The sequence below is a fragment of the Carlito syrichta genome, unplaced genomic scaffold (assembly GCF_000164805.1).
Source record: "Carlito syrichta isolate Samal-C Ts95f unplaced genomic scaffold, Tarsius_syrichta-2.0.1 Scaffold301668, whole genome shotgun sequence".
NCBI classification, from domain to species: domain Eukaryota; kingdom Metazoa; phylum Chordata; class Mammalia; order Primates; family Tarsiidae; genus Carlito; species Carlito syrichta.
In genome coordinates this window covers 128,107-149,668 of record NW_007245764.1, presented here as the reverse complement: position 1 = coordinate 149,668, position 21,562 = coordinate 128,107, and the positions used below count along the sequence as shown (strand labels likewise).

The following is a 21,562-nucleotide window of genomic DNA, read 5'->3' as shown; positions in this document are numbered from 1 at the left end:
CATCACTTTGAAGATTGGAAAGATCACAAAGACGTTAAGGTGTCATTCAAAGGCCCAAGAATGGAAACCTGGAAAGATGTGGCAGAATGGGGACCATTTACTATAAGCAATAGAACCGAGATTCAGGAATGAAACTGCAATTGAATTCAAGAGTAGCCTTTCAACACTCAATTTTTATCAGTTGATTTATAAGAAAGATGCTTTCATCTTGAAACTTCTAAAACATATTTTCTGTACTTCACTTGATAACACCGGGATGACTGGCTAACTTTGCAGATAAACCTCCTGACAGCAATAACTCAAAGCAATTCATGATTCAGCCCTTCATATCCAAGAGTCTTGTGCACACAAGCCTAGAGAAGTGAAAAACGAGCACACAACACAGAATTGGGCAGTAGGATTGGGAATTGCAGAATAGTACTTACAACAATAATTCCTCGTAAACCATAATAAATCGTTGTAGTTTTCTTTGTTTTTTTGTTTAGTGTAAGTAAGCCATGCTTGGCACCGATATTAGTAAATTAATATTCTGGTGGCAAACACTGAAGAAATTATAAACATTGTTGTGATTCACTTTCTCTATCTTTACAGAAGAGATAAAGTAAATCTTACTCTGTAGATCATTATGAGGATTACATTTAAAAATGCATGGCAATGCCTAGTACAAAGCTGGCTTCTTCTTCTTCTTCTTCTTTTTGTTTTTTGAGTTGGAGTCTCACTCTGCCACGCAGGCTGGAGTGCAGTGCTACACTCATGGCCACCCCAGCATTGACCTGCTGGGCTCCAGCAATCCTTCTACCTCAGTCTTCCAAATAGTTGGAACTACAGGTGCACGCTACCACACCTGGCTAATTTTTTGTTTATTGTAGAGAAAAGGTCTTGCCAAGTTTCCTGGGCTGGTCTCGAACTCGTGGGCTCAGGCAATCCACTTGCCTTGGCCTCCCAAATTGCTGGGACTACAGGCTGAGCCACCGAGCCTGGCCCAAAGTTGATATCTTATAGCTAGTGGACCAAAGTTTATTTTGTTTCCATTTGATTTTAATGTAATCATTTCTGATTTTTTTCTGGGATCAAGGTCAAATGTTTGCTTTGGAAAGACCAACACATTGCAAATATGATAGACGACTTTTCTTTAGCAACACATAGTCGATCAGGTTATGAGACTACTATTATACAATAGGCTTTGTTTCATTTATTTGTGGAATTTTCAACAAAAATTTTAGGTCCATGTAACAGCCATTCTTGGAATTTTTTGAGTTTACATTTATAGATGAAATTTGGAGAAAGAATCTGGGTCAGACCTTACAACTTGGTAGTTGCATTAAATACAGTTATCAAAAATTAATCATCATCTTTCACAATGATTGTGTTCTGCTTGGTAGCAATGAATGGTATTTAAAACCATGTTGTCAAGGATGTGGAAATCACAAGAAAATATTGATCTCTGCAAATGTACACATTTTGTTTAACTATCCAACTTGACATTTATTCATCTGTTCTTTCAGTCATGCATCCCCTTTGTGTTTATTTTCTAAGCTCAAGTTTTTTTTAGCAACTTCTCTGTGCCATGCAGGGACCAGAGGCTGGGGATGGAGGAACAATGATGTGTGGTAGACTCTGGACTCATAGTCTAGTGGGAAATCAGGAAATAAAACAATAGATGCTTCTAAATGCAATGAGGAGAGAAAGCTGGGTGTTATAAGTAAACCAAGCACAATCATATAATTTGTTCTCTGGCTATAGAGAAGGTAATTCCAACAGGCTTTCTGGAGAATGTGAGACTAGCCTGACGAGTAGGAGCCAGGCAAACAAGAGGGGATAGAATGTTCCCTGCAGCTCACTCACTCAGAAGTGTGGATGAAAAATGTTTACTTTTGGAACTTGATTAAAATTAAACATTTTATTATATCTACATAATTTTGAAACCATATGCTCTTCTCTGTCTTCTATTTCTTCATGTGGCCTGTCTCTTTTGGGATGTACTAGTGTTCCTAATTCTCTATTCCCCTCTCCCTCTATTCATGCCCTTGGCTATGCACTTTCATAGCTCTGTATCAAGAAGTCTATTTCCTACTCTTTGAGTCTGGGTTGGCCTTGTGTCTTGTGTTGACCAATGGAATGAGGTAAAAGTGACTGCCCTTGAGAGCATGAATGCCTCCACTGGTCCTTTTCCAATTTTGTCACCACCATGGGAACAAACCTGGGCTAGCCTGTTGGAGGATGAGATACATATGGAGGAAAACTCCCAAATGTATGAAAAAACACAGAGTGAGGCCAGCTGAGACAAGAACCACCACCTTGCAGGCTCATCAACTCATGAGCAAAATTAAATGAATGTCCTTTTAAGTCGCCAAGTTTGGGTATGGTGTGACAGTAGACAGTTGACACAGTTATCATGGTCTTTTTGAATTTTGCAATTTTCCCCCAAATAAAAAAGCTTTATTATTATGGAACACCACAGGATAACATGTAAGCAGAGCATGCTCATTGACAAACAAAAAATTAAAGTCAAAAGTGAAAACCCACTCTTCCACTTTTTCCCTCACCATCTCGCTCTTTGATGTAGTGTATTTAAGTATTTTAGGGCCTGTGTATTTGTTAGGACTGCGAAGTGTCCATTATATTCATTTTCATTATGCAACAGGAACTACAAACCAATCTGGCAGAGTTCAGTGTTCACTGTAATTTGGCCTTTGCTGTAGGCTGTTGACTAACTTCCTGCTTGGCTCCCTTTCAGCCCCAGGCAGCTGTGGGCTTTCGGCAGCAATGGCCCTCAAGGCTGCCATTGTGTACTGTCAGCCCATGCACCAGAAGACAATTCTCCACATCTGTTCTCCTTTCCCGTTCTAATTGGGTGCTCGGTTACTTCCTCAGGGAACATTTGCCAGGTCCTGCTGTTTGGTTCTGCTCACTACTTTCTCACTCTAGAGTTTAACTCTCCCTCTCTGGGTTCTAAGAGTAAACACATAACAGATTCTCATTTGGAGAGTCTTCAGAGAGTACTCTAAGCTGTATCCCCAGTAGCCCCACTTTTATGCCTCTGTGGAAAACTGTGACTTCTGCTGGCTAGGATTTGTCTTCACAAGAGAAATTGTTTTATTTGTATTTCTCCTGTTACTGGTAGTATGGCATTGAGAAACAACCAGAAAAGGAGAACTGGGAGTGAGTTAACCATTTTAAATAGTCTAAGCGTGTCTTTATAGAGTTTGGGTGTAAATAAACAGGGTATAAAATGCACAAGGATAACTATGAAATAATAGGAGATAATTACGTTCCCATTCCAAGGCAAAAAGTTAGACTGCAGAAGTAGAACCTGCAAAGGGATGATCAAAATGAATATTGTTGTCCTTAACTGAGCACTCATATCTAGCCTAAGAAAGCAGTTAGAGGCTGAGAGATAGATACTAGATATTAGACAGAATTTAGACTCTGTGTGTGTGTGTGTGTGTGTGTGTGTGTGAGAGAGAGAGAGAGAGAGAGATTAGTCTCCATCCCAGTAGAGGAGGGATGAGAAGTGTCTCCCCTAGTGGAAAATCAACTGAGAGAGACTTTAATGGGAAACTTGATATTGTTTCTAACAGTTTGGGAGATACAGTGGAAAAAAACAGTAGTACAGCAGTTCAGCTGAATGGCTATGACCACAGAACAGAAAGTTCCTTAGCAAGTAACTGTCCAGTTGCAAATGGTGGGTTAAAATTATGTCTAAAGTATGTTTCTGGTGGACCAGATTTGGCTACAGAAAGAAATGCTGGAGGTGGCCTCGATCATGAAACTGCCTGGAATGCCAAGGACTCCTAGGACCTCATGGCTCAGGAATACCCTGTGACAAGGAAGGTCATAAAGCAAACAGTCATGAAAGGCCTTTAGGGACTTTAAAAGCAACCCAAGAGAAGAGAGCTTCAATTTCAAACACCTGCTGCAGCCAGAGAGGGCGAGAGACTGCCTTACATAAGGCCTGTCAAGAACCTTTCCTGGCCGGGTTTGGTGGCTCATGCCCTTAACTCCAGCATTATAGGAGGCCTAGGAAGGTAGATTGCTAGAGGCCAGGAGTTCTAGACTAGCCTGGGCAACATAGCCATACCTTGTCTCTAAAAGTTAAAAATATTAAAAATTTAAAAATTAGCTGGGTGTGGTGGGATATGCCTATTGTCCCAGTTACTCTAGAGGCTAAGGTGGGAGGATTGCTTGAGCTCAGTAATGCGAGGCTACAGTAAGCTATGATCACTCCAACCTGGGCAATAGAGCGAGATGGTGTCTCAGGAAAAGGAAGCTTTCTTGCCTTCATCTCTCCTGCCCCCACCTCTCTTCTGCTCTCCCGCTTCTGTTATGGAGACTCAGCTGAGAGTGAAGGAGGGGAAAACAAGATGAGCAAAGACATAGGCCCTCTCCTCTGTGTGTCAGGAGTGGGGAGAAACGCTTCCTTGAAATGACGTACAAAATTGTGATGAGGCCATTGTCTTGCTAAGCTATGGTGTGGTCATATGCTCTTTGAGTGATGGCCAAGCCATGTTTCCTGGATTAGGCTCCCTCCAATACCTTGGGGAGGTAAATCTCCTCTTTCTCTCTCTGATTTACCTTCTAAATTAACAACATTTTCTAATGTAAAAAAAAATTGTGATAAATGCAAGTAACTGGGCATTTACACGTTTTGTAACTTAAAGAAACTGAAGAGGTTTTAATTATCAAAGTGAAAAGAAAAGTCTTTTGACCTGGCCTAGGGCTTGTCCAAAGGACAAAAAAGAATTAGCCTGTCTCAGAGTGGTTGAAACTTCTGATTGTATATAGGGTTCTGTAAGTTCTAATGAACAGTTAAATACACGTGTTTAAAGAAAACAGAATCTGTCATAATACAAAATTTCACCTAAAGTAATTGCAAATTATAGCTAATCTGAACTGTGGAATTTAAGGATTATCTATGGCACATTTAAAATAATGCTTTATGTTTATATGAAGGGGACCCAGAAAACCCAGAATTTATTTATTAAAAATTCTGTATTTATTCTTACATGTTTAAAGTTGCAGCCACCTTCAAAGTTCTCTCTCCATTTGATGCAATATACCTCTCGAGACACTTTTTCCGCTGCTCAAAACAGTTTTTGAACGTGTCAATTTTGAAGTCTTTTAGTGCTTCTGCCATTTTTTGTCTCATCTATTCCACCTGGAGAAACATTTCCCTTTGAGGACTTTTTCACCCAGGGAAACAACAACAAAAAAATGCTTGGGGTGAGATTGGGTGAATATGGAAGGTGGGGTACGGGGTTATTTCCTTTTTGGTCAACAACTGCTGAACACTCAGCACAGTGTGGGCAGGCACATTCATAAATCACCCATCTTGAAATGGGCAAACATGTTAAAAGAATCACCAAAAAAAATCACTGAAGCTCAACACAGCCTCTTACAACAATGCTAGCTGGTACACTGATGCTGATGGGTTCCTAGAACACGTATCTAGTGGAGGAAGCCTGTATTACAAGGGGCCTGCCCTCCAAAAGATAATTCTGGTATAGCATGTGTTAGCTTTTGCAACACCTTTATATGTGCCATCTCATATCTACTTCACAAAATCAGTCAATGGACTGGTATTATTATCTGATTTTTCAGTGGCAAACTGAAGTTCAAGAAAAATCAAGTCAATGGCCCAGACCCATTGATAGCTAGCAGATTCGAAGCTAATACAGTTTAGGTTTCTGACCCCTAGTACATCTAGCTCTCTTCCTACTATCTAATTGGGTTGAGTTTCCCTATTTCCACTTCTGTTCTTCCAGGCTTGTTCATATATTCATTCATTCATTTGTTCATCAATTTTATTCAATATAAAATTACCAAGCATTAAACATGTGCCAGTAAGGTAAATAGGTGTTACAGTGATGGCAAAGTAAAAAATGTAATTATAATCTGTGATGAAAGCCACCTAGCAAAGTGACAGGACACTTTTCTTTAGAGTGTTTCATGGAATCCCAATGATCTGGCGACTGAAATCTCAAGATGAATTATGAGGAAAAGCCATCAAGGAAGAGGATACAAAAGGTGCCACGACCCTGTGATGTGACGAGTCACATAATGGAGGGACTAAAAGGAGGACAGAGAGGAAGTTGGGAATCTGACAAGGGCAAGGACAAGCCAGCCACATCTGAGGCCTGGGTTTTACCTGAAAATGGCAGGAAGCCATTTATGGATTTTAAATGCAGAGCTTATACGATCACACATTCAGAGTCATTTTTAACCAAGAGAAACAGAATTATGAAGATAAATGAGCTGCCCCAATTTCTTCTTTATAAATCTAAAGAAGAAATGCTTTCTTTGCTTTTTAACCCATAAATTTTTTCATTCCTAAATTGATTGAGAAGTTTATATAACCTATTGTGTTGGTATGTCTAAAAATCAGTTCTGGAGTACCTGAGTTCTTGTTGTTGCTGTTTTAAGTCAGCAACATTTTGCTTGTTTGTCTTTCTTTGGTTTATTTACTCATTCTGCACACCTATGAGAACAGCACACTATGAGGTGATAAAAAGGTAACGCCTACCTTCAAGGAGCCTATGATTTTGGTGGATTTTATACAGCAAGGAAACATTATCACCTCTGGTCCTTGTTTTTTTGGTATATTGTAGAATTATTTTAAAAACCATTTGTGTTCTTATTCCCATTTTTTCCTAGCAAGGTAGTTGGCTAAAGTTTTGGGAACAGACTGAAGTCATGAAATTTGGTGATAGTAACTGATGTATGTCTCTCTCTGTGTGTATGTATAATGCCAGGAGACCATATATGGGTCTTAAGCTCAAGTCTCATATTAATATTTGCAAAGTCAGAAAATTGCTTTTTACCATAGCTTATCTATGTATTATATTCATATACACACATATATTTCCTTTAGAATTAATTTCTGCTAAACATGTACATAGAATATGAAATTGTATACTATGCAGACACCCTGAGGACTGCTAGAAAAAATATAACTTGATAGTAATTTCATTCTTATTAGAAAAAATATGAATTTCCAACTACTGTATATTTGAATCTATTAGGGACAAATAATTAGCCAGGAGCTGGGCTCGGTGGCTCAGCCTGTAATTCCGCACCTTGGGAGGCTGAGGTGAGTGAATTGCCTGAGCCCGCAGGTTCGAGACCCGCCTGGTGCAACTTGGCGAGACCTCATTTCTACAGTAAATCAAAAAATTAGCCGGTCGTGGCAGCTCGCGCCTGTACTTCCAGCTACTTGGAAGGCTGAGGCGGAAGGATCGCCTGAGCCCAGCAGGTCAAGGCTGCGGTGGCCGGGAGCGGCCACTGCACTCCAGTCTGGGCAACAGAGTGGGACTCCAACTCAAAAATAAAAAAAATTAAAAAAAATAACTAACCAGGTATCAACAATTCAAATAACACAGAAGTTACCTTTATCTTCCTTGACTCTCAATAAAAGATTCATCCTATTGAGAACCACAGTGACAAAGTGCTGACTCCAGTTTTGACTGCAGCACCAGGGACTTGCTTCTTTCACACAGGGCCCTTGGTTCCATCATGTGCCCTCTCCAGTGGAGTCCACCCTGACATTGCTCCTACTCGGCAAGCAGTTGGCGTTCTTTGGAAAGGCTCTGTGGATATGCTGCACCAATAGTATTCACAAAGAATGCCCTTTCTGTTTCTGTGAAAAGACATTACAAAAGAGAATACTCTGACATGCTAGGCGTTTACGGAGACTAGTTCTGGAAGCTTTGTAATCTGACCAGAATACATATCAAATCATGTTTGCACTGCCATCTACTGTCCAAGACAGGAACTGCAATCCCTGACACACACACACACACACACACACACACACACACACACACACACACACACACACACTTTCTCTCTCGATTTTTTTTGTTTTTTTGAGTTGGAGTCTCACTCTGTTGCCCAGGCTGGAGTGCAGTGGCACGCTCACGGCCACTCCAGCGTCATCCACCTGCTGGGCTCCAGCCATCCTTCTGCCTCAGCCTTCCAAGTAGCCGGAACTACAGGCGTTCGCTACCATGTCTGGCTAATTTTTATATTTTCATTTTCTTTTTTTTATTGTAGAGATGAGTGCTCGCCTAGTTGCCTGGGCTGGTCTCGAACCCAAGGGCTTAAGGCAATCCACTAGCCTCGGCCTCCCAAAAGTGCTGGCATTACAGGCTGAGCCACCGAGCCTGGCCTCTTGACTTTTTGAAGGGTATGCAATTCTCAGTTGAAGACTGGTCAATATATTTTAACCTTTTTTGCTGGAAAAATGAAGAACGCAAAAAAAAAAAAAAATGGGTAAACATACTCTTCATAAATGTGAAATGTACAAATACTTATTATTTTAGGCTGGCCTCATTTTTAAGATATGGTTTAAAATAGTTCAGTCAATAAATATTTAATGAGTTCATATCGGGATCAGTTACTCAGGAGAAAATATAGTGGGGGAAAGGAATAGACGTGGTTCTCAAAAAGAACCTTCTGTAAAGGAGGAAAGGGAAGGAAGAAAGAAAGAAATGCACCAGGCACTGTGGGGTAGCATGCTTAAAATCCTACAGTGAGAGAAGGCACAGAGTTTTAGGAAAATCTGATGCAGTATGATGAGGGGCAAGGCTACAGTTAATGCTGGTTATGGAAGCTGAGCTGTGGGTACCATTGTGAGAAAGCAGTTTGGACTTTATTATATTATAAACAGAGGAGTTGAAAGATCAGATTTACCTTTAAATAATAAAAATAGCTAACATTTCTTGAGATCTTCTCACATACTGGTTGCATTAGAAAAATCTTAATATTAATTATTTTATTTAATTCTTAAAATAATTCTATGAATCAGGTGTCTTTATTTCTCATATTTTACCTAAACAGACTGAAGCTTAGGGAAGTCAAGCAAATTGTCCCTGGTCATTCAGCTAGTAAGTGATGAGAGTTTAGCAGACTTCATGAGAAAATACACTCTCTGCCAAGAGCTCCAGCAAAAGGGTGACGACAACTCTCAGTGATTGACTTGGGTGACATGTTCACCCCACAGATCAGTGAGACCAAGGGAATAGAAAGTAGTTGGACAGACTTGAGTCACGTGGCCATATGGGAGCTAGAGTTGAAGTCAGCTCTTACTACAGAGCTATAAGAACTGAGATAAGCCAGGCTGGGTGGCTCAGCCTGTAATCCCGCTCCTTTGGGAGGCTGAGGTGAGTGAATTGCCTGAGCCCGCGGGTTTGAGACCCGCCTGGGCAGCGAGACCTCATCTCTACAATAAATCAAAAAATCAGCTGGGTGTGGTGGCGCATGCCTGTAATTCCGGCTGCTCGGAAGGCTGAGGCGGAAGGATCGCCGGAGCCCAGCAGGCCGAGGCTGCGGTGGCCGGGAGCGGCCACTGCACTCCAGTCTGGGCGACAGAGTGAGACTCCAACTCAAAAAAAAAAAAAAAAAGAACTGAGATGACTGGTGATATTGTTCTCCAAAGAAAAATCGAATTACTATTCCAAGAAAAAAGAGGAAATAGATTCTGGACAGGCAAAAATGACAGATGAGCATTCCGCCTTCTAAAGTTTATTTTAAAATAATTTTTTTGTGGTTTTTAACCATGTGCTGCCGAAATTTTTACCAAGTTTTATAACTTTTAACAAATAGCAAACTTGAGTTATGTATAATCCTACCAACACTGTTACTAAAAATCACACACAAGCCGGGCTCGGTGGCTCAGCCTGTAATCCCGCGCCTTTGGGATGCTGAGGTGAGTGGATTGCCTGAGCCTGCGGGTTCGAGACCCGCCTGGGCAGCGACCTCATCTCTACAATAAATCAAAAAATCAGCTGGGCGTGGTAGCGCATGCCTGTAATTCCGGCTACCCGGAAGGCTGAGACGGAAGGATCGCCAGAGCCCAGCAGGTCGAGGCTGCGGTGGCCGGAAAAGGCCACTGCACTCCAGTCTGGGTGACAGAGTGAGACTCAACTCAAAAAAAAAACCAAACTAACTAACTAAAAATCACACACACACTCGCGTGCACACACACACACACAATGCTGATTGAAAAAAAGGAATAAAAGCAATGACCTTATAAACTAGCTTGTGATCAGTCAAGAGTATCTGAGGTCATTTCAACCTTAGAATTTCCTCCTTATTATGGATGATAAAAAATGCCCTGAGAGTTTGGATAACTTCCCTCAGGTCTCATAGGCAGATAATAACTTTTCTTGTACTTTGCCATAGAGATTTTTCCAGGGCAGCATTTCCCAACTGGTAGTTCCCAAATCCCTTAAAGTTTTTGAAGGTTTTCCTGTGTTTTGGCACTTACACATGGCATTTTCATCTGTTTCATTTTTTGTTTTCAACTGGTAAATTAATTGTATAAGAAGTTTCCTTTTTAAGTGAATTCTTTGAGGACTCAGTCTATAAAACAGCAATTCCCAAACTCTTGGCCTCAGTACTCCTTTTGTTAAACTTTTTGAGGACCCCAAATAGCTTTCTATAATGTGAGTTAAGTCTAACAATGATTATCGTATTAGAAATTAGAATTGAAAATTTAAAATTACATATTTATTATAAATAATAAGAAATCCATTGCACGTTAATCATGTATAACATTTTTCAAATATATTTCAAAACTATAACAAATGGTGAACAGATTGAACTTGTTTTACATTTGTGAAAATCACTTTAATGTCTGATTCAATAGAACATAGATTCACATATCTGCTTTGGATTCAATCTATTGCAATCTGTTGCTTTGGTTAAATCGATGAAAACCATATGACCTCATACAGATGTGTAGTTGAAAAGGAAGAAATATTTAAGTAGTTTTTAATATAATTATAGGTATTCTTTTAAAATATCCTTCCAAAATTCAATGAATAATAGTTCCTTAAATGTTAGTTGCTCATCAATAAACTTGTGGTGCTCTGTTTCATTAAAATCCATTGGTCTATGTTGAGCTGTAAAATGCAGTCTTTACCCACCATGATTTATAACATCATGAATTTAGAAAATATTAATACATTATGTCATGCATATCTTCCATATGTTGACACATTTTGTTATAAAAATCAATATATCACATTTATTAATATCATCAAAAATCTCATAGGAAAAACCGTAAGATATTAAGATGTTCTCAAGTTCATAGTGATAGATACAAGGTTTTTCAAAAAAAATTTTTTTTTTGCTTGAAAGATAAACTTTATCACTGTCAACAGATACTGTCAGCTGTCTTCCTTGAAGCATAGGCTCACTTCATTCACTTTCAAGGAAATATCTGCCAAATATCCAACTCCATGTGTCAGTGGAAAATATATAATTACTAGTAGAGTTTGGTGCTACTATTTTGATATACTAAAGTAACAGCAAACTTATCCATCACTTTTGGGCTTTCAGTGCATTTATTAACACAGTGAAGCAGCAAGTAAAATCTTACTATGTACTTTTATGAAAATAATTTTTACCTAATGCTCTATTCACAAAAGCATTTTAGAGACCTCAGAATTTCTGCTATATAGTGAACAAGTACAACTAATGCTGAAGATCAGATGAAGTGCCATGCTGTGGAGGGTTTGGCCAGATACAGTCTTAGATTAGGCATATTCCTAGACCCTTGTTTCTTAGTTTATGTGTATAATAGTTAACTCAGGGCAGAAGTATAAGGAGCATGGCCTTGAAATAGAACTTGTCATTAAGGACTATAAAAGTTACAATAACTGGTCACATTTCCTCTCAAAATATTTGCTCTTTAGCAAAGTATTTCCTCTTTACAATTAAAGTGTGATGTTCAGTTTTGATTTTCATTTATTAGGCATAAAAAATTTCACATCAACAAGGTGAGTAATTCCTAAATTTTAAACCAGGCACTTTCTTTTTTTTTAAATTGATACTTAGAAGAAAAATATAACATTTAAAAATAGGTCAAATGTTTTTTTATACATTCATTTATATTATCAAATGATGAAAGGGCTATGTTCATTTTGTTTGCTTGTTTGTTTATTGTATTTTTGATGCCATAACACAAAGTGAAATATCTATCTCCATTATAATATAATTTGTTCCTGATACAAATCATAATATGTCCTTTGCATTTATTTTGTGGTTGATGGATTTTCCTTATTTAATAATTGTAAAAATAATTAGGAAACATGTCTTGCCTGTTAAATAAATAAAATTTGCTTTTACACATATGTTAATTAACTTTTAATATGAAATAAAGAATTTGTTGAAACTAAAGGTACATTTTTATATTCTGCTAAAGTGATGAAGATCCTATGGCATTTTAGAAATTATGTATTATTAACAAAATTATGGCCTTTGCAACAAATTGGATGGAATTGGAGACCATCATATTAAGTGAACGATCACAGAAACAAAGCACTGAATACCGCATGTTCTCACTCATAAGTGGGCCCTGAACACTAGTTACACTAGCACAAGGGAGAGATCAGATTGGCAGTCACTGGGCACAGATAAGGGAGGAAACTGGGAGGAAGGTAGGGGGTATGTGACAACACAAAAGATACTTGGTTCATTACTGAGGGAGGGAGGGTTACCTAGAAGCCTAGACTTCACCTGCATGCAGCCTACTTATATAGTTGACTCTCACTTGTACCCCACATCTCCATAATAAACACACACACACACACACACACACACACACACACACACACACACACACACAAGAAGTATGCATTACTCTAAAAGAGGTTGTCAATTAAAAAAAAGAAGTGAATGTTTCACTACACTATGTTGCCATTGCAGCATCTTGAGTATGCCTGTGTAGTACGGAGTGTGTTTCATAGTCTCTCTACATAAGAAGGTGGTAGATAAGGAAAATCCTAGCCCTTTATATCATCAGAAAAAAAATGAATACATTGATACATTGGATCATAAACTACCACTATGATGCCACTCACTTTTCTCTGTGTTTTAGGTTTTCAGCACAATTCCAGTATTCCCCAAAAGAATTACCCATTACTATAGCATCAGTAGTTGTATTATCTAGACCTTCTGTCTAGGTAATGCTGAAAACTCAGTTCATAGCTACAGGATACTGAGCATGTCATTCACAGTTATGCAAATCTCAACTGCCTCCTGGGAGAAGAACTCCCTAGAAAGCTAGAGTGAGATATAATATCTACTTCTAGGAGAGATTCTTGTATTGTGCTTTTTTTCTTTTCTTCACGGTCACAGCATGGGTACAGCAATGATCAGATTTGTTTTATTTTTCAGCATCATAGTCACAATGCCTAGGCTTATCAGCTTCTCCAGGATCATATTAAAATATTTGATATTTAGAACAAAAATGTAGTACCAAAGTTCCAAAATAAACTACTGTATTAGCATTAATGAATATTTACTTAAATCAGTACAAAATGTGACAGTAGTTCAATTTCGCCAATTATTACATTTAGTATTAAAATGATTTTATTACATTTGCAAACAATCACTAGACTAGATTGTCTAATCCTGCAAAAATTCCTGAGTGTGCATGATTTCTGTCTAAAAATCATAACCAATCACGATCGAATTGGATTATTCAATAATTTCAAAACAAAATTATAAAATTCATATAAATTACATTCAGGAAAAGTTACATTTAGTTTAGGACAGGATGGTGTCTTAATATGTTTACCATAATATGTTGTGGGAGCTTGAAAAGAAAGTTTGGAACCCATGAAAGTTTTAATATAGTACTGGCAAAACCGCCTCTTATGGTTCAGGCAGCAGTTTATCTCAAATAGCGTATGTGTTATTTCAAATAAATGCCTTCTTCAGAAATTAGAGTTTGCAATGAGTATGTTTTTTTTTTTGAAATGCCACTCTGCGAGTTCCGTGTAAACCCCAAATCATCGATTAGAAGCTTCTAGCAGCATAATTGACTTCGGGGGAATGTCTCTGCCAGTCAAAAAATATTGCATATTGAAAAAAAAATGGAGAAAAGGTGTGTTTCCTCAGAATTTGACTGATTTTATTATATTGACATAGATAAAATTGTTTTTGTTTTGGTAAAAATTCACTAATCTCATGTGGCTATGCAGACACAGTGTTTGAGAACAGTCATTTGCTTTTGATTTCTGAAAGCAAATAGAACTCAAATACTCACAACAATAGCAGCAGACTCCTTGGAGATTGTCTTGTAACAATACTAAGGGACATAATCCTGAACAGAATTCCAATTCACTTTAAGAGGAAGATGAGAAAATATAAATTATTTTGAGGAAAAAAAAAAAAGCAGTGGCAGGTTGCATTCATTATGCATAAAAAAAAGAACGAATAAGTGACCTATTCCAATGGATACCTACTTAAAGATAAACACATTGATGATGAATTACAACCTGGAAACATTTTACAATAATGTTGCGATAATGGTTTGCTTCAAGGATTAAAATGAGTGTGTTTCTCTTCCTCCTTATCCCCTTCCCTCCTTCCCTTTCTTTTCTTCCTTTCTTCCTTTTCCACCCTCCCTGATTCCTCCCTTCCTTCTATCTCTCTCCGCTCTCTCTTTCTAAATCTACTACATCTTTCTTGTTCTTATTCTTTTTACACTTGATCACTGAATTGCACACATGATGTCAACTTTTACTTCCAGAGTGATATTGAAAGAGTTAAAAGAGTTTTCAAAGAGAAGGGTTTTTCCTGGGATATACAAAGAACAGGTATCTCCTAGGTAATAATTAGACTCTTAATGATAGAAGTAATTCTTAGGGGAGAAAGCTCTATCTTAGATCTTTTTCGAGGCATATGTTCATTGTTTTGCAACCCTCCCCCAGCCATAGTAATTTTTATATTAAAACTCAGGGTGAAAACATTGTTTCCAGTACTAAACTTATAGTGTCATAGCTCCAAAACCTTTAAGTCTCAGAGAGTGCTGCATTTACAAGGTGAAGAAAGCTGGACAACTTCACTTTGATGTCACAGGCCTGGAGAACACTAAGAGGCTTGGTTATAATTGGTATCTTCTGTGGGATTTTTAGGACTGCTTCAGACAATTATTTTGGTCAAAGAAACCTTGGTAGACACAACCTCATAAGTATTTGCTTCATCAACTCGGTCTCACAAGCACCGTAGTAAATTTCAAATGCATTTTAAGTTACAAATCATGTGAAACTGAAAGATGGGCCAAAACAAACAAGATAAACAAAAATCTCAACATGTTAAAAATGTCCATACCTTAAGCAGCAGTGTTTTGCAGTGTGTGTGTGTGTGTGTGTGTGTGTGTGTGTGTGTGTGTGTATTTATGTGAACATAATACACTTATAGTAATAACCACATTCTGCTACTGCAGAAGGTGGAGCCAGAACCTTTATGAGACACTGGACCACTGGGTGACCTAACTCAAGAGTGAACCCACAGGGCGCTTGGCTAGTTACGTTGCCATGTTCAATGAGTAGTTAATAGTTTATACTACAGTGCCTAAGGGGTCTTTATGAACTTAGACATGATCTGGACTGGCATCTTATGGGAGTAAAGCAAGGTCTTTCTAAGTCATAATGAAATAGAGTTTGCTTAGATTTTGGTGAGGTTTAGTCTGTGCACTGCAGATAGCAGTGTCTACATTTGAAATAGGCTGATTGAGGCAGGTCTGATCTGGAAACCTATGCAGGGGAAACTAATCCTTAGGTACATTGATTTAGTCCGATAATCTCTTTTCATCAGATAGTATCTTCATCATAAATTTGAAAAGAGCCCTAAGGTAAGTAAATATTATTTGCCATCTTTTCTAGGAAAAAAATTACTGAGTTTTTTTTATTGCATCTGACTAAATGTGCTAAATAGTAATGGACTGTATGGAAGCATTGGCTCATTATGAAAATATGTTAACCAGATTTCTGATGGATGCTACACTTATTCTTTTATGTAATAAAAGACAATTCCTTCCTTAAGATATGCAAGGATGCATGCATCCTAGGAAATGAGGTTAATTTATAAGTTACAATGTAATTTTGTCTATATCACTGTATGATACACATATTTGAACAACCTCAAAGAGAATTCAGTGACATTTTCAAGAATGGGTAGGTAGATTTTAGAATCACCTGCACAAAATGAAGGGAGAGTTTTCAAACTCTACGCCTCCTCTGAAGGACCCCAGAGAGTCAAATCCCCTGGAATGGGAATCACCACCTTAGTAAACAGAGGAGCCAGGCCTTGAAACCAGGTCTCAAGACATATTCTGTTACTTCATTTCCTCATTTCCTCTATTTGCTTTGAGACGTTGCAGTGACCTTTTCGAGGTTAACGTGAGTATCTTTAGTGAAAAAAAAAAACTATATATATATATAACTGAATGCTTACTTTGTGGTTGCAACCAGCAAAAATTCTCAAAACCACAGCAAGCAGTACAAACATTATGTAAATGACAAGGCAGCTCAGAAAAGAGAAAGAGGAAAACAAGATCGCAGGATGCTTTAAATAAAGGAACACCTTGACTTAGGTCGTAGAAAATGGGTAGGATTTGATTTGATAAAAGTCCATGCATGCATGACAACAACTTGAGGTGAAGGATAAAAGCAGAATCAAATATGGATACCAAGAGGGAAAACTGAGTAATATATGTTTTGAGAAGCAGGGAACAGTGAAAAATAGGGTAAAGTTGTTCAGGTGGGACCAGATCACAGGGGATTTCTGGAAATTGGGCAAATGGGTTTACACTTTTAAAAATGATATTAAGTATGGAATAATTGGAAATGCTTAAACAGAGTAAGTAACCTAAAAGTAATCTAGGAAACACAATCTGCCATTGTGTACCAGTTAGATTTGAGCGAAGAGATTATAGGGTCCAGCAAAGAGGTTTCTTAGATATGAATTGAGATAAGTACAGGCGCCATCAAAAAAGAAAGCAACTTGCCAATAGTATTAACTTTATGAAGAGAGGAAAAGAAAGCTCTGACTTGAAAAGTACAATCTTTGGAACCTTAACCTCTAGGAAAACAGATGATATTCCTGCTTATAAATAGTTACATTAGAAAGGGAATCTGAGATATTGAGAAGATGCCATAATTTGGTTTCATTGTGTCCAGGAAGCAAGAAACTCAAACTCAAACGAGAGAATGAAGAGAGAGCATAGCTATAGGAACCTGCATGTGACTCAAAGGGAAAAGATGATATCTGAAGCCATGAGAACAGTGATGTTCTAAGGGAGAAAGTGCAGAGAGAAAAGGCAAAGCAAAAAGACAAAGTGATAAAGCAAAAAGGAAACCAGGAGGAGAGAGGTGAAGCCATGTGTGTCACAGAAGGAAAGGGAGACATTTTCCAGAAAGATAATATGGTCAACCTATTAAATGTAGAAAGAGAATAGAAGTAATGATCACCATGCATGCAAACGTGTATGTGTGTATACATGTGTGTAAGAGGGGTGAGAGCCAATATTCGTCAAAAGCACTTGTTATATGCCTGGTGTTTTTCTCTGAACTTTATGTATAATTTTGTTTCATCTTTTTACCTACCACTCATTCAACTCTTCCCAACTCTCCTGGATACCAAGATATTTCACTCATTACCATTTCCTTACAATATACACTCAATACAATGAATGAAAGGAATAAATTCTGAAATGCTTTTGACTTCAGGGTAAGTTGGAAAATAAATCTGTGGATCTGGGATGCTCTCCACTTCAGATTTGTCCCCTTCCATAGGTTCCTTTATTCCCCAGCTCCACAGAACACAGTGGATACTCTTGATAAATGATACCATGGCACTCTGCATTTCTTTCTAACACTTTCCCCAACTTCCATCATATGAGTTTAGGTTTAATGTCTCTTCCCTGAGAAAACATAAACTTCATTAGAATACAGATAACTGGTATCCTTATCACCCTTATGTCCTTGGCTCTTAGTGTAGTCCTTTGCATGTAGTAGGTCCTTGATGTTTGCTGAAGGAACAAAGAATAAATGAACTCCTCACGTTTTATCATTTACAAAGTAGTCAGTGATGTCCCTCCAAGGTCTGCGGTTCCTCCAATAAGAAATACTCTTCTTCCACCCTATAATTCCACCAAGAGTGCTCACCACACCTGCAGTTACATAATCAGTGGCATCATTTGTTGTTTAATGTCTGTACTATTGGATAGACTGTGATCTCCCTTAGAGAAAAAATGAAATTTTGGTCACTACTCTCTGGCAAGTCCCTGGCACACAGTAGGAGCTTGTCAGAGTACAGATGTTAAATGTTAAATAAGAATTTTATTCATTTTATTTGAAAGAACTAAAGCAAATAAATAAAAATAAATGCCTAAGCTTTTACAACTAATGGAGTCAGAGTCAAAATCAACTCTAAGTCCAAAACTTGTTTATTGTCTTCCCCCCCACTAAATCAGATGCACAGAGAAAAGACTATCTGATTTTCCAAGACACTATTAGTTTGCATTAAGATAATAATTTTAATAAAGAGGTGAGACATTGTTTAATGGGTGGAAATGGGGTGAATGAGGTAAAGTGTATATAGGTGAGTATGTGTGTATGTGGATTTATATGTGAAAGGACGTAAGCTTAGCTCATTCTGTGTGTCTCTATCTGAGAAGGGTGGCGAGGCGCTGAGTAGAAGATAATGGATAGAAGCAGAATTGCCAGTGAAACACTCATGCAAGGCAGACATAGTGCTTTTCTCTAAAGTGTGATTCATATAGAGATAGCATAAGGATAGCGCAACTGTCCCGTCCGCAGTGAGCAATACATTTTCTCTTCTTCCAACAGCATTGGACCCATTCTGGTTCTCTGGCACTAGTGTGCCATTTCTCAGTACTTTAGCCTTGTAATATCATTTGAAGCTACTTGCTTGATAAGTTTAATTTCTAAGTCAAGTTTACAAAGAAAGGCTTTCCAAAAAAAGAAATTTTTTCTGCTATGCAAATATCAACCTTACTGAGCCTTAGGTATCTAATTCGTAAGTTGAGGGCATTTATAGCTAACTCCACAGCTCTAAAGGGAATCATAAAGATTAGAGAAAATTTAATTTTAGCCCCTAACAGAAGCTAGAATGTACCTAACACTCAAAAACTAATAGCTAACATAAAAGTTGGGGATAAAAGTCCAAATGTCAATTTTTCTTTGTTTCTCTTTTATCAAGCATCTTCAAATGTATCTTTAAAATCTATGTTCTCTACATCTCATACATTCTATGTTTCTTGGATGAAGGAAACTCTTTCAGTCCCCAAATTATAAGCTGTAAAGTTTATAAACTCTAAAGTGTCCTGTCAATGGCCTAGTAAGCTAATTTGGAATCCTCAAATAGAGGAAGAGGTAGCAGAATGCTTTGTCAATTTGAAAAATAATATACGAAAGCTTGCAAAGGTCCCAGAAAATAGTTATAAAATTTAAAGCAGACTGAGATAAGTTGAAATGTTACAGTGAAAATATGATAGTAACCATGGAAGGAAGGAAGCCAAAAAAGTAATTAGGAGAGGGTGGATAACACAACTTAGGACATAGAAGTCCTGTAAACCAAAGCTGAAAACGAAGCACCAAAACAGTCCTGTTACTTACTTTTTCCTCTGATAGGGAGTTGTTTTTCTAGCAATGACACCATAGACACGAGCTCCAAATGGGATAAAATGTGCAAGAGAACAAGGCCATTACTTCCACGATTTATTTTTTTATACCCTAGGAGTTGATCTCCGAATCAAATTCCTTTTAGAGTCCATTGATATAAAAGTGTTTAATCATCTGCCAATAATTAGCAAACACCAGAAGCATTTTGTGTTTCAAGAACAAGGAACAGAACATATAGGGAGACTAAAAGTCATCTCATCATTGCAGATGTCGCTCAGCTAATATTTCATCTTTCTGCCTTTGTTTCCAGAACCTAAAGTCAGCTGCAAATTAGGCCGGTCTGCATCGACATCAGGTGTGCCTCCTCCATCAGTTACTCCTCTCAGGCAAACCAGTGACCCGCAACAGAGCCAGGTACCATCATCGTTAGCCAATCGTGATTGACTTCCTGTGATGCAACATGCCAAATGCTTCCCACCTCTGTCTGTCCTGTTGCTGTAGACAATTTTTGCATTTGCTTTTATTTTTCTATGTGTGTATGGGTGGGAGAGGGGGTTGAGTTCTGCAAGTCTGTGTTTTCATCCGAAAAAGAATGTCTTTCTTCCTTGTGACTGGTGGTGAAACTTTCTTTGCTGTTTGTTACCAAATCGTTTTTTGTCTCTGGTTTCCATCATTCTGTAATATAAATGTGGTAAGTTTGTACTATATGTATTTGCTTAGTGGTTATTTTTAAAGATTCTTTCTCTCTTTCATGTTTTGTGTACTTTTATACTGTCTCTGAAAATTTATCAACCTTTGATAAATTTATCGACTTTGTTTTCTGTAGATTTCTTTTTAAATGTTTTGTCCACAACACTTGCACAGATTCTGTCAATGGATTTGTACATATCTAATAGCTCTTATTATACTGTAATATTTGTGGCAGTTTTGCTCTTATTTTTATTTAGCTTGGAGCATGATTGTAAGTCACTGTGAATATTGATGTCCTTATAAATATTCATATGCCAACTCATTGGGATTGAATATGGCAGCTAGTCTTTCTTCTTTCTTAGGCCATGGAGACAAATTGACTGACTATATTATCTAGGTATTTAACAAAACTTTAGCTTAATAAGGTAACCTTTAAATAAATGACTTTCCTCTCTTATACCAACAATATCAGAAATGTTCTCAGAAAGGGAATGTAAGTGTTCATGCATGGTAACTGAGATCTCTATTATCATTTGGAGAAAAGAGACAAGAAATAAATGTATAAGCTGAAATATTATTTAATCTTTTACAGTATAATATGTTGCTCTGATGTTCATTTGGATGCATGGTTGTGGATGGGGAATTTAATATGTGGAAAAATCATTGCACATAAATGTCTTGTCTATAGTTCACCCAATAGGAATTCAATACATTGGCTTAACTTGTGAGGCTTAATTGTTACTACTCTTAAGTATTATGGGTGTTAAATAGGATGATGTCAGCTTGGAGTGGTTTCTCTCTGCTTCTCAGCTTTAATCTTTGCATTCATGAAACTCTTCTGAAATAGTAAATTGTAAAGCTTCTGATGATACCTCCAAGGGAACTGCCCATTACTAATTAGCAAATTACATATTCATCAATTTTTAAAATGTCAGGCTTTTAAAAAACATAGCTAAGCAGAATAATTGCATTTTTTCTAATGAAAGACATTGTGCTTCTTAGTATTTTTGTCTGGCTTAAGTATGCAAAGGACTTGATTTATGAATATATGAGTTATCTACAAACACAAGAAATGAGAGGTTTCTCTCAAGGGCATTTCAAGTGCCATTTGGAATTTCTTGTGTCTTAATTTAAAATGTTAAATGCCTTTTTAACTAAATGTAGCCAGCTCAAACACTTTTTGGATATAAAAGAAGTGGAAACAGTAAGACACCGAATAAATAAAGCAGCCTCTGTAAAGTAAACTGCCATCTTAGCTGATTAAAGCTATTCTCAAAATATTGTATTTATTACAGTATTGAATGTTTTAAAAAGTTGAATACAGAAATAAGGGAACTTTAACTAACTGGCATAGAATTACATTAATGCAATCAATTTTTCAAGTATGTAATCCTTGCTGGTATATTACTCTCAATATCTCAGAGAGGTTTGGT

General features: G+C 37.6%; 1 protein-coding gene across 1 annotated transcript in view; it reads left to right on the top strand.

The window, feature by feature from the left end:
• NYAP2 (neuronal tyrosine-phosphorylated phosphoinositide-3-kinase adaptor 2) overlaps positions 1–19,883 on the top strand; it is a 235,009-nt gene extending 215,126 nt beyond the window's left edge. Inside the window, exon 6 of the mRNA XM_008055093.2 lies at positions 19,750–19,883. Coding sequence (XP_008053284.1) covers positions 19,750–19,883 — 134 coding nt within the window. The remainder of the gene's footprint in view (positions 1–19,749) is intronic.
• Positions 19,884–21,562: the final 1,679 nt, after the last annotated feature.